This window comes from Acanthochromis polyacanthus, chromosome 21 (genome assembly GCF_021347895.1).
Source record: "Acanthochromis polyacanthus isolate Apoly-LR-REF ecotype Palm Island chromosome 21, KAUST_Apoly_ChrSc, whole genome shotgun sequence".
Classification (NCBI taxonomy): domain Eukaryota; kingdom Metazoa; phylum Chordata; class Actinopteri; family Pomacentridae; genus Acanthochromis; species Acanthochromis polyacanthus.
This window is the reverse complement of record NC_067133.1, coordinates 10,945,559-10,961,591: the sequence shown is the minus strand read 5'-3', so window position 1 is coordinate 10,961,591 and position 16,033 is coordinate 10,945,559. Positions and strand designations below refer to the sequence as shown.

Below are 16,033 nucleotides of genomic sequence, written 5' to 3'. Positions count from 1 at the left end.
TATGTCGTCCGAAAACAGACAAAAAAATCATAGTTTAGTATGTTGTCTGAAAATGGAAAAAAAGTCATAGTTTCGCATGTCCTTCGAAAATGGAGAGAAAAGGTTAGTTATCAGAAAATGGAAAAAAGTCATAGATTCGTATGTCGTCCGAAAATTGACCAAATAGGCAAAAACGTCATAGTTTAGTATGTCGTCCGAAATTGGACAAAAACGTCATAGTTTAGTCTGTCTTTCAAAACTAGACAAAAAATTCATAGTTTAGTGTGTCGTCTGAAAATAGACAAAAAAGTCATAGTTTAGTATTTAGTCCAAAAATGGACAAAAATGTCATAGTTTAGTATGTCGTCCAAAAATAGACAAAAACGTCATAGTTTAGTATGTCGTCCAAAAATAGACAAAAAAGTCATAGTTGTGTATGTTTTCAGAAAATGGAAAAAAAGTCATAATTTCGCATTTCGTTCGAAAATGGAGAGAAAAGGTTGTTATTTGTCAGAAAATGTAAAAAAAAGTCATAGTTTAGTATGTCGTCCGAAATTGGAAAAAAAAATTATAGTTTAGTATTTCGTCCGAAAATAAACAACAACGTCATAGTTTGGGATGTGGTCCGAAAATGCACAAAAACGTCATAGTTTAGTATGTGGTCCGAAAACGGACAAAAACATCATAGTTTAGTATGTCCATCGATAATGGAAAAAAAACGTCATAGTTTAGACTGTCGTCCGAAAATGGACAAAAAATTCATAGTTTTGTATGTCGTCCGAAAATGGACAAAAACGTCATAGTTTAGCATGTTCATCGATATATAAGGGGAAAAAAAACGTCAAAATTTAGTACGTCATACGAAAATGGACAAAAACGTCATAGTTTAGCAAGTCCTCCAAAAATGGACAAAACAGTCATAGTTTAGTATGTCGTCCAAGAATAGAAAAAAAATTAATCTTTTTTATGTCGTCCGAAATTGACCAAAACATCATGGTTTAGTATGTCGTCCGAAAATAGGCAAAAACGTCATAGTTTAGTATGTCGTCCGAAATTGGACAAAAACGTCATAGTTTAGTATGTCGTCCGATAACGGACAAAAATGTCATAGTTTAGTATGTCGTCCGAAATTGGACAAAAACGTCATAGTTTAGTTTGTCTTTCAAAAATAGACAAAAAATTCATAGTTTAGTGTGTCGTCTGAAAATAGACAAAAAAGTTATAGTTTAGTATGTAGTCCAAAAATGGACAAAAATGTCATAGTTTAGTATGTCGTCCAAAAATAGACAAAAACGTCATAGTTTAGTATGTCGTCCAAAAATAGACAAAAAAGTCATAGTTTTGTATGTTTTCAGAAAATGGAAAAAAAGTCATAATTTCGCATTTCGTTCGAAAATGGAGAGAAAAGGTTGTTATTTGTCAGAAAATGTAAAAAAAAGTCATAGTTTAGTATGTCGTCCGAAATTGGAAAAAAAAATCATAGTTTAGTATTTCGTCCGAAAATAAACAAGAACATCATAGTTTGGGATGTGGTCCGAAAATGCACAAAAACGTCATAGTTTAGTATGTGGTCCGAAAACGGACAAAAACATCATAGTTTAGTATGTCCATCTATAATGGAAAAAAAACGTCATAGTTTAGACTGTCGTCCGAAAATGGACAAAAAAGTCATAGTTTTGTATGTCGTCCGAAAATGGACAAAAACATCATAGTTTAGCATGTTCATCGATATATGGGGAAAAAAAAAAAGTCAAAATTTAGTACGTCGTACGAAAATGGACAAAAACGTCATAGTTTAGCAAGTCCTCCAAAAATGGACAAAACAGTCATAGTTTAGTATGTCGTCCAAGAATAGAAAAAAAATTAATCTTTTTTATGTCGTCCGAAAATTGACCAAAACATCATGGTTTAGTATGTCGTCCGAAAATAGGCAAAAACGTCATAGTTTAGTATGTCGTCCGAAATTGGACAAAAACGTCATAGTTTAGTATGTCGTCCGATAACGGACAAAAAAGTCATAGTTTAGTATGTCGTCCGAAATTGGACAAAAACGTCATAGTTTAGTTTGTCTTTCAAAAATAGACAAAAAATTCATAGTTTAGTGTGTCGTCTGAAAATAGACAAAAAAGTTATAGTTTAGTATGTAGTCCAAAAATGGACAAAAATGTCATAGTTTAGTATGTCGTCCAAAAATAGACAAAAACGTCATAGTTTAGTATGTCGTCCAAAAATAGAAAAAAAAGTCATAGTTTCGCTTGTCGTTCGAAAATGGAGAGAAAAGGTTATTTGTCAGAAAATGTAAAAAAAAGTCATAGTTTAGTATGTCATCCTGAAATTGACAAAAAGGTCATAGTTTAGTGTGTCGTCTGAAAATAAACAAAAAAGTCATAGTTTAGTATGTAGTCCAAAAATGTCATAGTTTAGTATGTCGTCCAAAAATAGACAAAAACGTCATAGTTTAGTATGTCGTCCGACAACGGACAAAAACGTCATAGTGTAGTGTGTCGTCTGAAAATAAACAAAAAAGTCATAGTTTAGTATGTAGTCCAAAAATGTCATAGTTTAGTATGTCGTCCAAAAATAGACAAAAACGTCATAGTTTAGTGTGTCGTCTGAAAATAGACAAAAAAGTTATAGTTTAGTATGTAGTCCAAAAATGGACAAAAATGTCATAGTTTAGTATGTCGTCCAAAAATAGACAAAAACGTCATAGTTTAGTATGTCGTCCAAAAATAGACAAAAAAGTCATAGTTTTGTATGTTTTCAGAAAATGGAAAAAAAGTCATAATTTCGCATTTCGTTCGAAAATGGAGAGAAAAGGTTGTTATTTGTCAGAAAATGTAAAAAAAAGTCATAGTTTAGTATGTCGTCCGAAATTGGAAAAAAAAATCATAGTTTAGTATTTCGTCCGAAAATAAACAAGAACATCATAGTTTGGGATGTGGTCCGAAAATGCACAAAAACGTCATAGTTTAGTATGTGGTCCGAAAACGGACAAAAACATCATAGTTTAGTATGTCCATCTATAATGGAAAAAAAACGTCATAGTTTAGACTGTCGTCCGAAAATGGACAAAAAAGTCATAGTTTTGTATGTCGTCCGAAAATGGACAAAAACATCATAGTTTAGCATGTTCATCGATATATGGGGAAAAAAAAAAAGTCAAAATTTAGTACGTCGTACGAAAATGGACAAAAACGTCATAGTTTAGCAAGTCCTCCAAAAATGGACAAAACAGTCATAGTTTAGTATGTCGTCCAAGAATAGAAAAAAAATTAATCTTTTTTATGTCGTCCGAAAATTGACCAAAACATCATGGTTTAGTATGTCGTCCGAAAATAGGCAAAAACGTCATAGTTTAGTATGTCGTCCGAAATTGGACAAAAACGTCATAGTTTAGTATGTCGTCCGATAACGGACAAAAAAGTCATAGTTTAGTATGTCGTCCGAAATTGGACAAAAACGTCATAGTTTAGTTTGTCTTTCAAAAATAGACAAAAAATTCATAGTTTAGTGTGTCGTCTGAAAATAGACAAAAAAGTTATAGTTTAGTATGTAGTCCAAAAATGGACAAAAATGTCATAGTTTAGTATGTCGTCCAAAAATAGACAAAAACGTCATAGTTTAGTATGTCGTCCAAAAATAGAAAAAAAAGTCATAGTTTCGCTTGTCGTTCGAAAATGGAGAGAAAAGGTTATTTGTCAGAAAATGTAAAAAAAAGTCATAGTTTAGTATGTCATCCTGAAATTGACAAAAAGGTCATAGTTTAGTGTGTCGTCTGAAAATAAACAAAAAAGTCATAGTTTAGTATGTAGTCCAAAAATGTCATAGTTTAGTATGTCGTCCAAAAATAGACAAAAACGTCATAGTTTAGTATGTCGTCCGACAACGGACAAAAACGTCATAGTGTAGTATGTTGTCCCAAAATGGACAAAAAAGTCATAGTTTAGTATGTCGTCCGAAAATAGGCAAAAACGTCATAGTTTAGTATGTCGTCCGAAATTGGACAAAAACGTCATAGTTTAGTATGTCGTCCGAAAACGGACAAAAACATCATAGTTTAGTTTGTCGTCCGAAAATGGACAGAAACGCCATAGTTTAGTATGTCATCCGAAAATTGAAAAAAAGTCATAGTTCAGCATGTCGTCCCAAAACGGACAAAAACGTCATAGTTTAGTATGTCGTCTGAAAATTGACCAAAACGTCATAGTTTAGTATATCGTCCGAAAATGCACAAAAAAGTCATACTTTCGTATGTCGTCCGAAAATAGACAAAAAAACGTAATGCTTATTATGGCATCCGAAAATTTACCAAAACGTCATGGTTTAGTATGTCATCCGAAAATTGACCAAAACGTCATGGTTTAGTATGTCATCCGAAAATGGACAAAAACGTCATAGCCTAGTATGTCGTCCGATAACGGACAAAAAAGTCATAGTTTAGTATGTCGTCCGAAATTGGACAAAAACGTCATGGTTTAGTATGTCGTCCGAAAATAGGCAAAAACGTCATAGTTTAGTATGTCGTCCGAAATTGGACAAAAACGTCATAGTTTAGTATGTCGTCCGAAATTGGACAAAAACGTCATAGTTTAGTTTGTCTTTCAAAAATAGACAAAAAATTCATAGTTTAGTGTGTCGTCTGAAAATAGACAAAAAAGTTATAGTTTAGTATGTAGTCCAAAAATGGACAAAAATGTCATAGATTAGTATGTCGTCCAAAAATAGACAAAAACGTCATAGTTTAGTATGTCGTCCAAAAATAGAAAAAAAAGTCATAGTTTCGCTTGTCGTTCGAAAATGGAGAGAAAAGGTTGTTATTTGTCAGAAAATGTGAAAAAAAGTCATAGTTTAGTATGTCATCCTGAAATTGACAAAAAGGTCATAGTTTAGTGTGTCGTCTGAAAATAGACAAAAAAGTCATAGTTTAGTATGTAGTCCAAAAATGTCATAGTTTAGTATGTCGTCCAAAAATAGACAAAAACGTCATAGTTTAGTATGTCGTCCGACAACGGACAAAAACGTCATAGTTTAGTATGTTGTCCGAAAATGGACAAAAACGTCATAGTTTAGACTGTCGTCCGAAAATGGACAAAAACGTCATAGTGTAGTATGTTGTCCCAAAATGGACAAAAAAGTCATAGTTTAGTATGTCGTCCAAAAATAGGCAAAAACGTCATAGTTTAGTATGTCGTCCGAAATTGGACAGAAACGCCATAGTTTAGTATGTCATCCGAAAATTGAAAAAAAGTCATAGTTCAGTATGTCGTCCAAAAACAGACAAAAACTTCATAGTGTAGCATGTCGTCCCAAAACGGACAAAAACGTCATAGTTTAGTATGTCGTCTGAAAATTGACCAAAACGTCATAGTTTAGTATATCGTCCGAAAATGCACAAAAAAGTCATACTTTCGTATGTCGTCCGAAAATAGACAAAAAATTCATAGTTTAGTATGTCGTCCAAAAATGAACATAAACGTCATAGTTTAGTTTGTCGTCTGAAAATAGACAAAAAAACGTAATGCTTATTATGGTATCCGAAAATTTACCAAAACGTCATGGTTTAGTATGTCATCCGAAAATTGACCAAAACGTCATGGTTTAGTATGTCATCCGAAAATGGACAAAAACGTCATAGCCTAGTATGTCGTCCGAAAACGGACAAAATCGTCATAGTTTAGTATGTCGTCCGAAATTCGACAAAAACGTCATAGTTTAGTTTGTCTTTCAAAAATAGACACAAAATTCATAGTTTAGTGTGTCGTCCGAAAATAGACAAAAAAGTCGTAGTTTAGTATGTCGTCTGAAAATGGACACAAATGCCATAGTTTAGACTGTCGTCCGAAAATGGACAAAAAAGTCATACTTAAGTGTGTCGTCTAAAAATAGACAAAAAAGTCATAGTTTAGTATGTCGTCCAAATATGGAGAAAAAAGTCATACTTTCGTATGTCGTCCGAAAATAGACAAAAAATTCATAGTTTAGTATGTCGTCCAAAAATGGACAAAAAATTCATAGTTTAGACTGTCGTCCGAAAATGGACAAAAACGTCATAGTTTAGTATGTCGTCCGACAACGGACAAAAACATCATAGTGTAGTATGTTGTCCGAAAATGGACAACAACATCATAGTTAAGTATGTCGTCCGAAATTGGACAAAAACGTCATAGTTTAGCATGTTCATCGATAATGGAAAAAAACTGTCAAAATTTAGTATGTCGTCCGAAAATGGACAAAAACGTCATAGTTTAGTTTGTCTATCGAAAATTGACAAAAACGTCATAGTTTAGTATGTCGTCCGAAAATAGACAAAAAAATCATAGTTTAGTATGTTGTCTGAAAATGGAATAAAAGTCATAGTTTCGCATGTCCTTCGAAAATGGAGAGAAAAGGTTATCAGAAAATGGAAAAAAGTCATAGATTCGTATGTCGTCCGAAAATTGACCAAATAGGCAAAAACGTCAGTTTAGTATGTTGTCCGAAATTGGACAAAAACGTCATAGTTTAGTATGTCGTCCGATAACGGACAAAAAAGTCATAGTTTAGTATGTCGTCCGAAATTGGACAAAAACGTCATAGTTTAGTTTGTCTTTCAAAACTAGACAAAAAATTCATAGTTTAGTGTGTCGTCTGAAAATAGACAAAAAAGTCATAGTTTAGTATGTAGTCCAAAAATGGACAAAAATGTCATAGTTTAGTATGTCGTCCAAAAATAGACAAAAACGTCATAGTTTAGTTTGTCTTTCAAAACTAGACAAAAAATTCATAGTTTAGTGTGTCGTCTGAAAATAGACAAAAAAGTCATAGTTTAGTATGTAGTCCAAAAATGGACAAAAACGTCATAGTTTAGTATGTCGTCCGATAACGGACAAAAAAGTCATAGTTTAGTATGTCGTCCGAAAATTGACAAAACCGTCATAGTTTCGCATGTCGTTCGAAAATAGAGAGAAAAGGTTGTTATTTATCAGAAAATTGAAAAAAAGTCATACTTTAGTATGTCGTCCAAAATTGGAAAAAAAATCATTGTTTAGTATTTCATCCGAAAATAGACAACAACGTCATAGTTTGGTTTGTGGTCCGAAAATTCACAAAAACGTCATAGTTTAGTATGTCATCCAAAAATGAACATAAACGTCATAGTTTAGTATGTCGTCCGAAAATGGACTAAAACGTCATAGTTTAGTTTGTCTATCGAAAATAGACAAAAAAGTCATAGTTTAGTATGCCTTCCGAAAATGGACAAAAACGTCATAGCTTAGTATGTCGTCCGAAAATGGACTAAAACGTCATAGTTTAGTTTGTCTATCGAAAATAGACAAAAAAGTCATAGTTTAGTATGCCTTCCGAAAATGGACAAAAACGTCATAGTTTAGTATGTCGTCCGAAAATGGACAAAAACGTCATAGTTTAGTATGTCGTCCGAAAATGCACAAAAAAGTCATACTTTCGTATGTTGTCCGAACATAGACAAAAATTCATAGTTTAGTATGTCGTCCAAAAATGAACATAAACGTCATAGTTTAGTATGTCGTCCGAAAATGGACTAAAACGTCATAGTTTAGTTTGTCTATCGAAAATAGACAAAAAAGTCATAGTTTAGTATGCCTTCCGAAAATGGACAAAAACGTCATAGTTTAGTATGTCGTCCGAAAATGGACAAAAAAGTCATAGTTTAGTATGTCATCCGAAAATGGACCAAAACGTCATAGTTTAGTATGTCGTCCGAAAATAGACAAAAAAGTCATAGTTTCGTATGTCGTCCGATAACGGACAAAAAAGTCATAGTTTAGTATGTCGTCCGAAATTGGACAAAAACGTCATAGTTTAGTTTGTCTTTCAAAACTAGACAAAAAATTCATAGTTTAGTGTGTCGTCTGAAAATAGACAAAAAAGTCATAGTTTAGTATGTAGTCCAAAAATGGACAAAAATGTCATAGTTTAGTATGTCGTCCAAAAATAGACAAAAATGTCATAGTTTAGTATGTCGTCCAAAAATAGACAAAAAAGTCATAGTTTAGTATGTCGTCCAAAATTGGAAAAAAAATCATTGTTTAGTATTTCATCCGAAAATAGACAACAACGTCATAGTTTGGTTTGTGGTCCGAAAATTCACAAAAACGTCATAGTTTAGTATGTCGTCCAAAAATGAACATAAACGTCATAGTTTAGTATGTCGTCCGAAATTGGACTAAAACGTCATAGTTTAGTTTGTCTATCGAAAATAGACAAAAAAGTCATAGTTTAGTATGCCTTCCGAAAATGGACAAAAACGTCATAGTTTAGTATGTCGTCCGAAAATGGACTAAAACGTCATAGTTTAGTTTGTCTATCGAAAATAGACAAAAAAGTCATAGTTTAGTATGCCTTCCGAAAATGGACAAAAACGTCATAGTTTAGTATGTCGTCCGAAAATGGACAAAAACGTCATAGTTTAGTATGTCGTCCGAAAATGCACAAAAAAGTCATACTTTCGTATGTCGTCCGAACATAGACAAAAAATTCATAGTTTAGTATGTCATCCAAAAATGAACATAAACGTCATAGTTTAGTATGTCGTCCGAAAATGGACTAAAACGTCATAGTTTAGTTTGTCTATCGAAAATAGACAAAAAAGTCATAGTTTAGTATGCCTTCCGAAAATGGACAAAAACGTCATAGTTTAGTATGTCGTCCGAAAATGGACAAAAAAGTCATAGTTTAGTATGTCATCCGAAAATGGACCAAAACGTCATAGTTTAGTATGTCGTCCGAAAATAGACAAAAAAGTCATAGTTTAGTATGTCGTCTGAAAATGGAAAAAAAGTCAGTTTCGTATGTCGTTCGAAAATGGAGAGAAAAGGTTATTATTTATCAGAAAATGGAAAAAAAAGTCATAGTTCAGTATTTCGTCCGAAAATGGGCAAAAACCGTGATAGCTTAGTATGTGATCTGAAAATCGAAAAAAGTCATTTGTGCAAAAATTGAACAAAACGTTATAGTTTAGTATGTCGTCCAAAAATTGACAAGAAAAATGTTGTAGTTTAGCCTGTCATCCAAAATGTCACAGTTGACTATGTCATCCAAAATATGATCAACATGTCATGGCTTCGTATGTCGTCCAAAATGTGACAAAAACATCACAGTTTCATATGTCTTGCAAAATTTTATAAAAATGTCATAGTTTAAAAAAAAAATGTCAGTTTAGTATGTTGTCCAACACGTCAGAATAATGTCATAATTTAGAATGTTGTCCAAAATGTCACAAAAACATCATAGTATATTATATGGTCAAAAATCTGACTAAAAATGTCATAGTTTAGTATGTCGTCCAAAATGCAACCAAAATTTTTCCTTACCTGTTCCCATTTCATGTAGTTTCATTCCAATAAGTCTTCAGATTATGTGATATATTTGCAAAAATACAAGGCAAGCGATACAAGGTAACGATTTGTCTATCAGAACTTTTTGTACTTGTTTCATTTCCAGTCAGAGTATCTAAAAGTGGATATAAAATAGTTTAAACCTACAGCAGCTCCATCAGTAACTTTTGAGTCAGTGCTGCTTCACTCTTAATAAAATTATAGAAGACGGACCAAACCAGGACTTTTAATTCAATATGCTATGTACTTGCAATGGAGTTGGAATGAAGAGAAGTTTCTTGCTGACATTGTGTGTGTGAACAACAAAATTAAAGAATAGTGTCATTTCAGTGTTTTATGTACATATCAGTAGGGAAATATTTGGTTCCAACAATGTTTGACATCTTCATAAGGTATTGATGATTCTTCATTTAGCCCTTTGCTTCAACAGTGACATTAGATTAAGGCATTCTGTTCTCAGAGCTGACCACCCTGCCGACGTCATGGCGATGCGAAGTGTGGGTGCTGTGATGGATTGAAGCTGAAGAGTTCCGGTGGTATTTGGATGGACTGAAGTCAACAACAGCTCAGAGGTAAACACACTCAACATTTAAAAATAAATAATGACATACTCACAGTTAGATTCAGCTAGCTTTATTATGGCACTTTGTACATTTCAGGTTACAAACTCAACATTCTGGGTTTCTTGGTTCATACAGCAGTTTAAATATTTCATGTTATACAAAGAAAAACAAAGAACAGAGGGGATCTGGAAGCTGCTTTGGCTTTGCAAATACCTGTGATACAGAGTTTTTACCTGATTGGTTCACTTTTTTTTTTTTTAAATGATGCATAACACATGCCAAAGAAAGAGCTGTTGGTTGCTTCAATTCTTCCTTTCATTGTGGCTGTGAGAAGATCTCTGTGATCCCTAGTTTTTAAGAAAAATTTCTGGACTTGGATTAACCCAAACCTGGGAAACGGAGCAAGATTTCAACCCATTAATTCCATTCCAATAGGTATGTTTTCACAGCCAGTGCAGGGAAAAGGAACAATTGCAACCTTTTTATTTTGCTACACTAAATGCTTGGATGATATAAAATTTATACTGTATTTTATGTCAATGCCAGGCCTTTAATTGGATGTAGAGTTTTCATTTTAAAGAATTATTTGTGTAACATCATGCCTTCAAATTGTTACTTTCTGCCCAACCAAAACCCCAATTTGTGATTTTACTATCACATAATGCAAAGAAAAGCCAGCTAGTGTCCAACCCTGTTTTACAGTTAAAAACACAGATGCTGTATGTACAAAGAAACTGTACAAAATCCATTCCTGTATGTAAAAGGAGCATCGCAGGTTGGCATACGTGAACACACACTGTGACATCCATCCACACACACTTTGTGCACATCTTTGTTGTTTTTTTAAACACACAAACTGACGTGGGTTCCCGGGGATCCAAGGTAAACAGGTTGCATTGAAGTGCTACGAGACGTTTCGTTGGCACACAAGGAGTAACATTTACACTATTTACATACTAAATAATCATGCATTTCCTAAAAACAGACAGTTTGGTAGAAAATAAAATTCTCACATTCCATTTGGATACAATCTCCGTGGAAATTATATTTAGCAAAAACAATGAATTAGTGTCGGATGGCATTCATTTAACTCTGTATTTCCTGTTGTGTTGGTTGTATAACAGGCTCGTATACTGTACAGGATGCATGAGCAGTAGGAATAAACAGGAAGCATTCTGCAGTTGGCGCTGAGTTGAGTAAAGCTGTTTAACTAAAAAAAAAAAAAAACATGCTACTAAAAGTTACTCCAACAGGAGTCACAGTAAAGCTGACTGAGAAATCCTCTGAGTGGGATCCCAAACCTGAAGCTCTCAGTGTGAGGAATAAAACATCTGGTCTATTTTATCACATGCTTTCCAGATAATTTCATGGATCAGTTTCTGCAACATTCCCCCAAATAGCTGTAGTTACAAGAATATATCCAGGTTCAGGAGAAATTTATTAAGAACCTGCTCAGTATATTTAACAAAAATGTATGTATTAGATAAGTAACCCACTTGAAAATAAAGTATTTATTAATTTGATTCCATGTGCTGATTTGAAGTTTTCTGAAAACTACAAATAAGTCTTGAAATTTAACCAAAACACTGCATAAATGTCGAATAAATCAATAGTTACCCACTGATGTAATCAAAAACCTATTGCAGGTCAGACTGAAATGCATTTGAATCAATACAAGCAATTCTAGTTTTCAGCTGCACTGGAGGTTCTGTAGTTTTATGTTTTAACATCATGCTATGAAAGCATGTGACTGCCACACCAGAGAACAGGACACTGGTCAATTTCTTGTTGTATTAAAAAATGTCATTGTTAGAATGTGAAACTCGTGTTTTAATGAGAAAACTGTGTGCAGAGAGCAGATAAAATTGAAATATGGCTCATTTATATGATTTCATTAAGTAGAAACTTTGGCTGGACAATTAATTTCAAATTGAAGCAGTGCAATTAGCAAATCACAAAGGCTATAATTTAATACATAAGAGGTGTGGTTGTTAAATGAGGAGACTACTGCAGCTGAAATGTTCAGGAGCTCTTTTGCTGATTAAATGATGACACTGAAGCGTCACTGATCGACAGCCGCAGCTCTTACATTTTGCAGCACATGATACTTATCAGATTTTGTTTTCTTTGCGTGATGATCCACAAACTCACATCCTGAGTAGTACACTTTTTTTTTTACAGACAAATGAATTAATTTTGATTTAATTAAATGCATAACATTTTCTAAATAATCAATAATTTTCATTCTAGGAAATTTGGCTGTATATTGGAATCCCTTAATCATCTATTGTTTTAGTTGTCTGCAACATAAATTTCTGTTTGTCTCTTAAATTGGAATATAATGAGCAAGCACTACAGCTACAGCTTCCTGGTTCCCCCTTGAAATTAGTTCCAAATTGTGTTGCATTGATGTTTTTGTAATTTACAGTTAAATAAAAGATAATCGTTGCAAAATTATGCATGAAATTACTTGGAAAATACGAGAGCAATAAAATAAACCATTACTTTTTAAACTACAAACTTTGATCCCTTTCTTGCCTTTGAAGTCAATAAACAGATTAAAACCAAACCTGAATAAATTGGAGGAAGTAAGACTGTGACTTTTGGGCAATGTACCTGCTGCAAAACTGAGGTGATCCCCTGACATCATCCTCTCTTTCGGGTGCCTCAGTTGGTTTTTGGCTGACTAGCCCTCTGACAGTCAGGTTGTGGAGTTCTGCAGACTCCAGGCTGGCCAGCAGGCCAGGAGGAGGGGATCAGCTCATCAGGAGAGGAGCAGTGCAGGGCTTGGGACTGTGAAGTTCCTCCAGAAGGGGTTTTGGGGGGGGGGGGGGGGGGGGGGGGGGGGTGTTGTTAAAGTTTAGGTCCGCACCCAGCAGAGAGGCACCCAGAAGGATTCTCGCTCCAGCCTCTCCAAAATACCTCGCAGTTCTGCACAAGCGCTGGCCGAGTCCTCCTTGATCAGGACGCGGTCCACCAGGTGTCCGTACTGCTGGTCGATCTGGATGGCAGACTGACGCATCTCCTGGAGGTCTTCATCCTGGAGGAGGAAGCAAAAGGAAGGATCGTTTTAGAGATTACTCATTATGTCCCCACACGGTCTGGATCCTCTGGAGGAAGAACCCGCTGGACAGTGTCCCCTCTAAATGCTCCAGTGTCTGCTCAGTGTGGCCTCTTAAAGGACAGAACGGTTTCTTTGAAAGAGGCGCTGACAGTAGATTGCAGTTGGCACCCAGAGAGTACATCTGGGAGTGAACAAAACCTCTATCAGTTTAAATGCATGCTATATTTAGACACCTCATTTTTCCACATGCTGTGCTCTGTGACACCACAGATCAGCTGTCAATCACAGCTTGACAGGTGAGAATATTGGAAATGCAGCATACACTTAAGCTGATTTTTTTTTCTTATTTAGGAGGTTAAAATAGACTTTGCTGCTAACCTTGTTACTCACTGCCAGCTGCTATCTAAAGAAGTGACTCTGGATAAGAGCCATATACAACCTTACTTCATGTTTGCCAGCCTCAAGGCTGAACCTGTTTTTTGTCCAAAAAGGACAAAACTAACTACCATTTAGCTGCTGCTGAAATTATCAAAAATGTGCACAGAGCCAGTTTTACAAATTAGTTTCACGTGACAAAGAATGGTAATAGAAACTGTCATATTTAATATTTGGTAAAAGAGTTCCAGAACTGAGATGGCTGTCTGACATTAAACATCAGGGAGGCGGCATCGCTCAGTGGGTAGAGTGGCTGTCTTGCAACCGAAGCGTTGCCGGTTCGATCCTCGGCCCGTTGTGCTCATGTCGAGGTGTCCCTGAGCAAGACACCTAACCCCTAATTGCTCCTGATGGGTCATGGTTAGCGCCTTGCATGGCAGCTTCCACCATTAGTGTGTGAATGTGTGTATGTGACGTGTCATGTAAAGCGCTTTGGGTACCTTACAGGTATAGTAAAGCGCTATATAAATACAGACCATTTACCATATTATGGACACAAAAGAATGTCTTAATTTACCGTTTATCATGTGGTACTGCAAATTTACAAGTTACTTAAGCATTATAAGCCGGTTGCACTTTTGTGGGGTTTATGAATTAACACAAATAACCAGCCTGCCGTTACTCCAACAGTGTAACTTAGTTTGAAAGTCATGTTATCTTTTTTTTAAAAATGTCAAAATGACACTATTTATCCAACGCAGAAACTGTAAAATCAGCAAGAATTGTTTGATTTTCATCTTTAAGTCATTAAACTAATTACATGTAATACAATTCCACCAGGAAACATAAGACAATCTAATCACGTTTTAAAAAAACCAAAGATTTTGTGCTTGTTGGTACAACCATGAAGTCTTTAGTGACTCAGCTGCTACTACTTGTCAAAATTTAGGACTCTTGAACTGCAGAAAGCGGATAGCAGACACTGACATAGTAAAATATCTACAGTATGTAGTGTAACCTGTCGTCATTACGGCATTCTTACTTCAGCTGCACACAAGATTCTCCACTTCTCGCCATAGTTGTGCTATTTTTTTTATTATAGAGGTGTAGGACTTTAAACTGCAATTAAAATAAGCACAAACTGAGAAGAGCAGCTTGAAACTGCTTGGGGCTCAGACTGTTAAAGATATTTGCACCCTGAGGCTGGCAAAAAGAAGCATACATTTGGAACATTATGAAAAGAAATCAGGACTCACCGTGATGCGGCCGTGCTCGCCCCCTCCTGGTGAAGTGGCTGCACTGCGGCGACGTCGGCTCTCAGGAACACGAGGTTTGACAAATATAACGTATGGCTTGAACTCTGCCGTCCGCAGCCTCTTCAGGGCCTGGAGTGGGGGAAGATGTACAAACAACCAAACAGAGGTCAGAAAGACGACGTGGAAGGACAAAGTCAACGGTCAGAGAATCGGCTCAGTGAGCAGATCTGAGCTGACTGACTGCCTTCATCCACTCAAGCTCTTAGTAAAGTGCTTCTGCCTGAAGACTGTAACTCAACACGACATGTTATGATAGTACATTCTGATAGCTTTAAATGACCAGTGACCCTCACCTCAGGCTGCACGTCTACTATGCACATCTTATTCTTGGCCTGGACGGAGCGGATCGCCTCTATACTGGTGCCATACTGGTTCTCCTTGTATTCCCCGTGTTCTATGAACCTGCAGAGCAAGAATAAAACCTTCACTTCTACAGGAAATCAGGTTCACAAAGCAATAAAAAAAAATCAGCAGAAACCTACTTGTTGTTCAAAGCGTCTGTGTCAAACTGCTGCTTGGTGACGAAGTGGTACTCTACACCGTCCTTCTCATGAGGCTTCTTGGGCCTGGTGGTGTCTGTGGGAACGCAAAAGAGGAATTTAATTGGCATTTGCAGCATATTGTTGGTGCATTTTTGAGAAGTGAGTGCAGAAATGCTGAGCGACTCACGTGGTACAGCTACTGCGTAACGATGAGGGTTTTCTGCAATCACCCGCTGCTTAAGTTCATTGATTCGCGCTCCGAGAGAACCTTTGACAAACAACATTGTGTGTGCATGAAAGAGAACATAAAATACTCAGCATGTTGTAAAGCAGGCTTTAATCCACTAGATGTCACTGTCACCACAGGAGACTATTTGTGCTGCTGATGTAGGGTAAAGAAACACATTTTGCCTCAGTTCGAGTAAAAGTTTACCAATAATTAACACAGAACAGACATCATGAACTGACAGAAGACAGTCTTATGCAAATAGGTGGCTATGAGGCAGAGGGAAAACTAGACTAGCCAGGATTCAGTGTGAAAAAGGAAGGCTGTTGTAAGAAAATCTATGGTCATCCAATACCAAAGATGGCAGCCATTAACAAGATCTGCAGGTTCTCACCCTTAGTATGTTTTGAAAAGGAGGTATGGGGCTATGCTTACGGACTATGGTGTGCCACTTCAACGGAAAATAACAAATAAAGGTCTAAAGATTTAGATTTGGATGATGATGATTGCCACATGTGACTGAAGGGAGCTGACTTGGGCGTATAAGGTGATGTTTTCCCACTTAATATTGGAGTCAGTTTGTTGTATTTTGCTAGAACAAAATCTAAGAATCTCAGAAATGCAACGGCCTTCATTTCTAATTTGATTTTTGAGTTCAGTAGAATTCAT

At 35.7% G+C, this 16,033-nt stretch overlaps 1 protein-coding gene across 2 annotated transcripts in view; it reads right to left on the bottom strand.

The window, feature by feature from the left end:
- Positions 1-9,955: 9,955 nt before the first annotated feature.
- Positions 9,956-16,033, bottom strand: part of mpp3a (MAGUK p55 scaffold protein 3a) — a 39,008-nt gene continuing 32,930 nt past the window's right edge. For both annotated transcript variants that reach the window (XM_022209495.2, XM_022209496.2), the window contains 5 exons: positions 15,326-15,406; positions 15,139-15,232; positions 14,950-15,058; positions 14,597-14,725; positions 9,956-12,941 (listed from right to left, as the gene is read on the bottom strand). In XM_022209495.2, the coding sequence (XP_022065187.1) occupies positions 12,762-12,941; positions 14,597-14,725; positions 14,950-15,058; positions 15,139-15,232; positions 15,326-15,406 (593 nt within the window). In that variant the 3' untranslated portion in view covers positions 9,956-12,761. The remainder of the gene's footprint in view (positions 12,942-14,596; positions 14,726-14,949; positions 15,059-15,138; positions 15,233-15,325; positions 15,407-16,033) is intronic.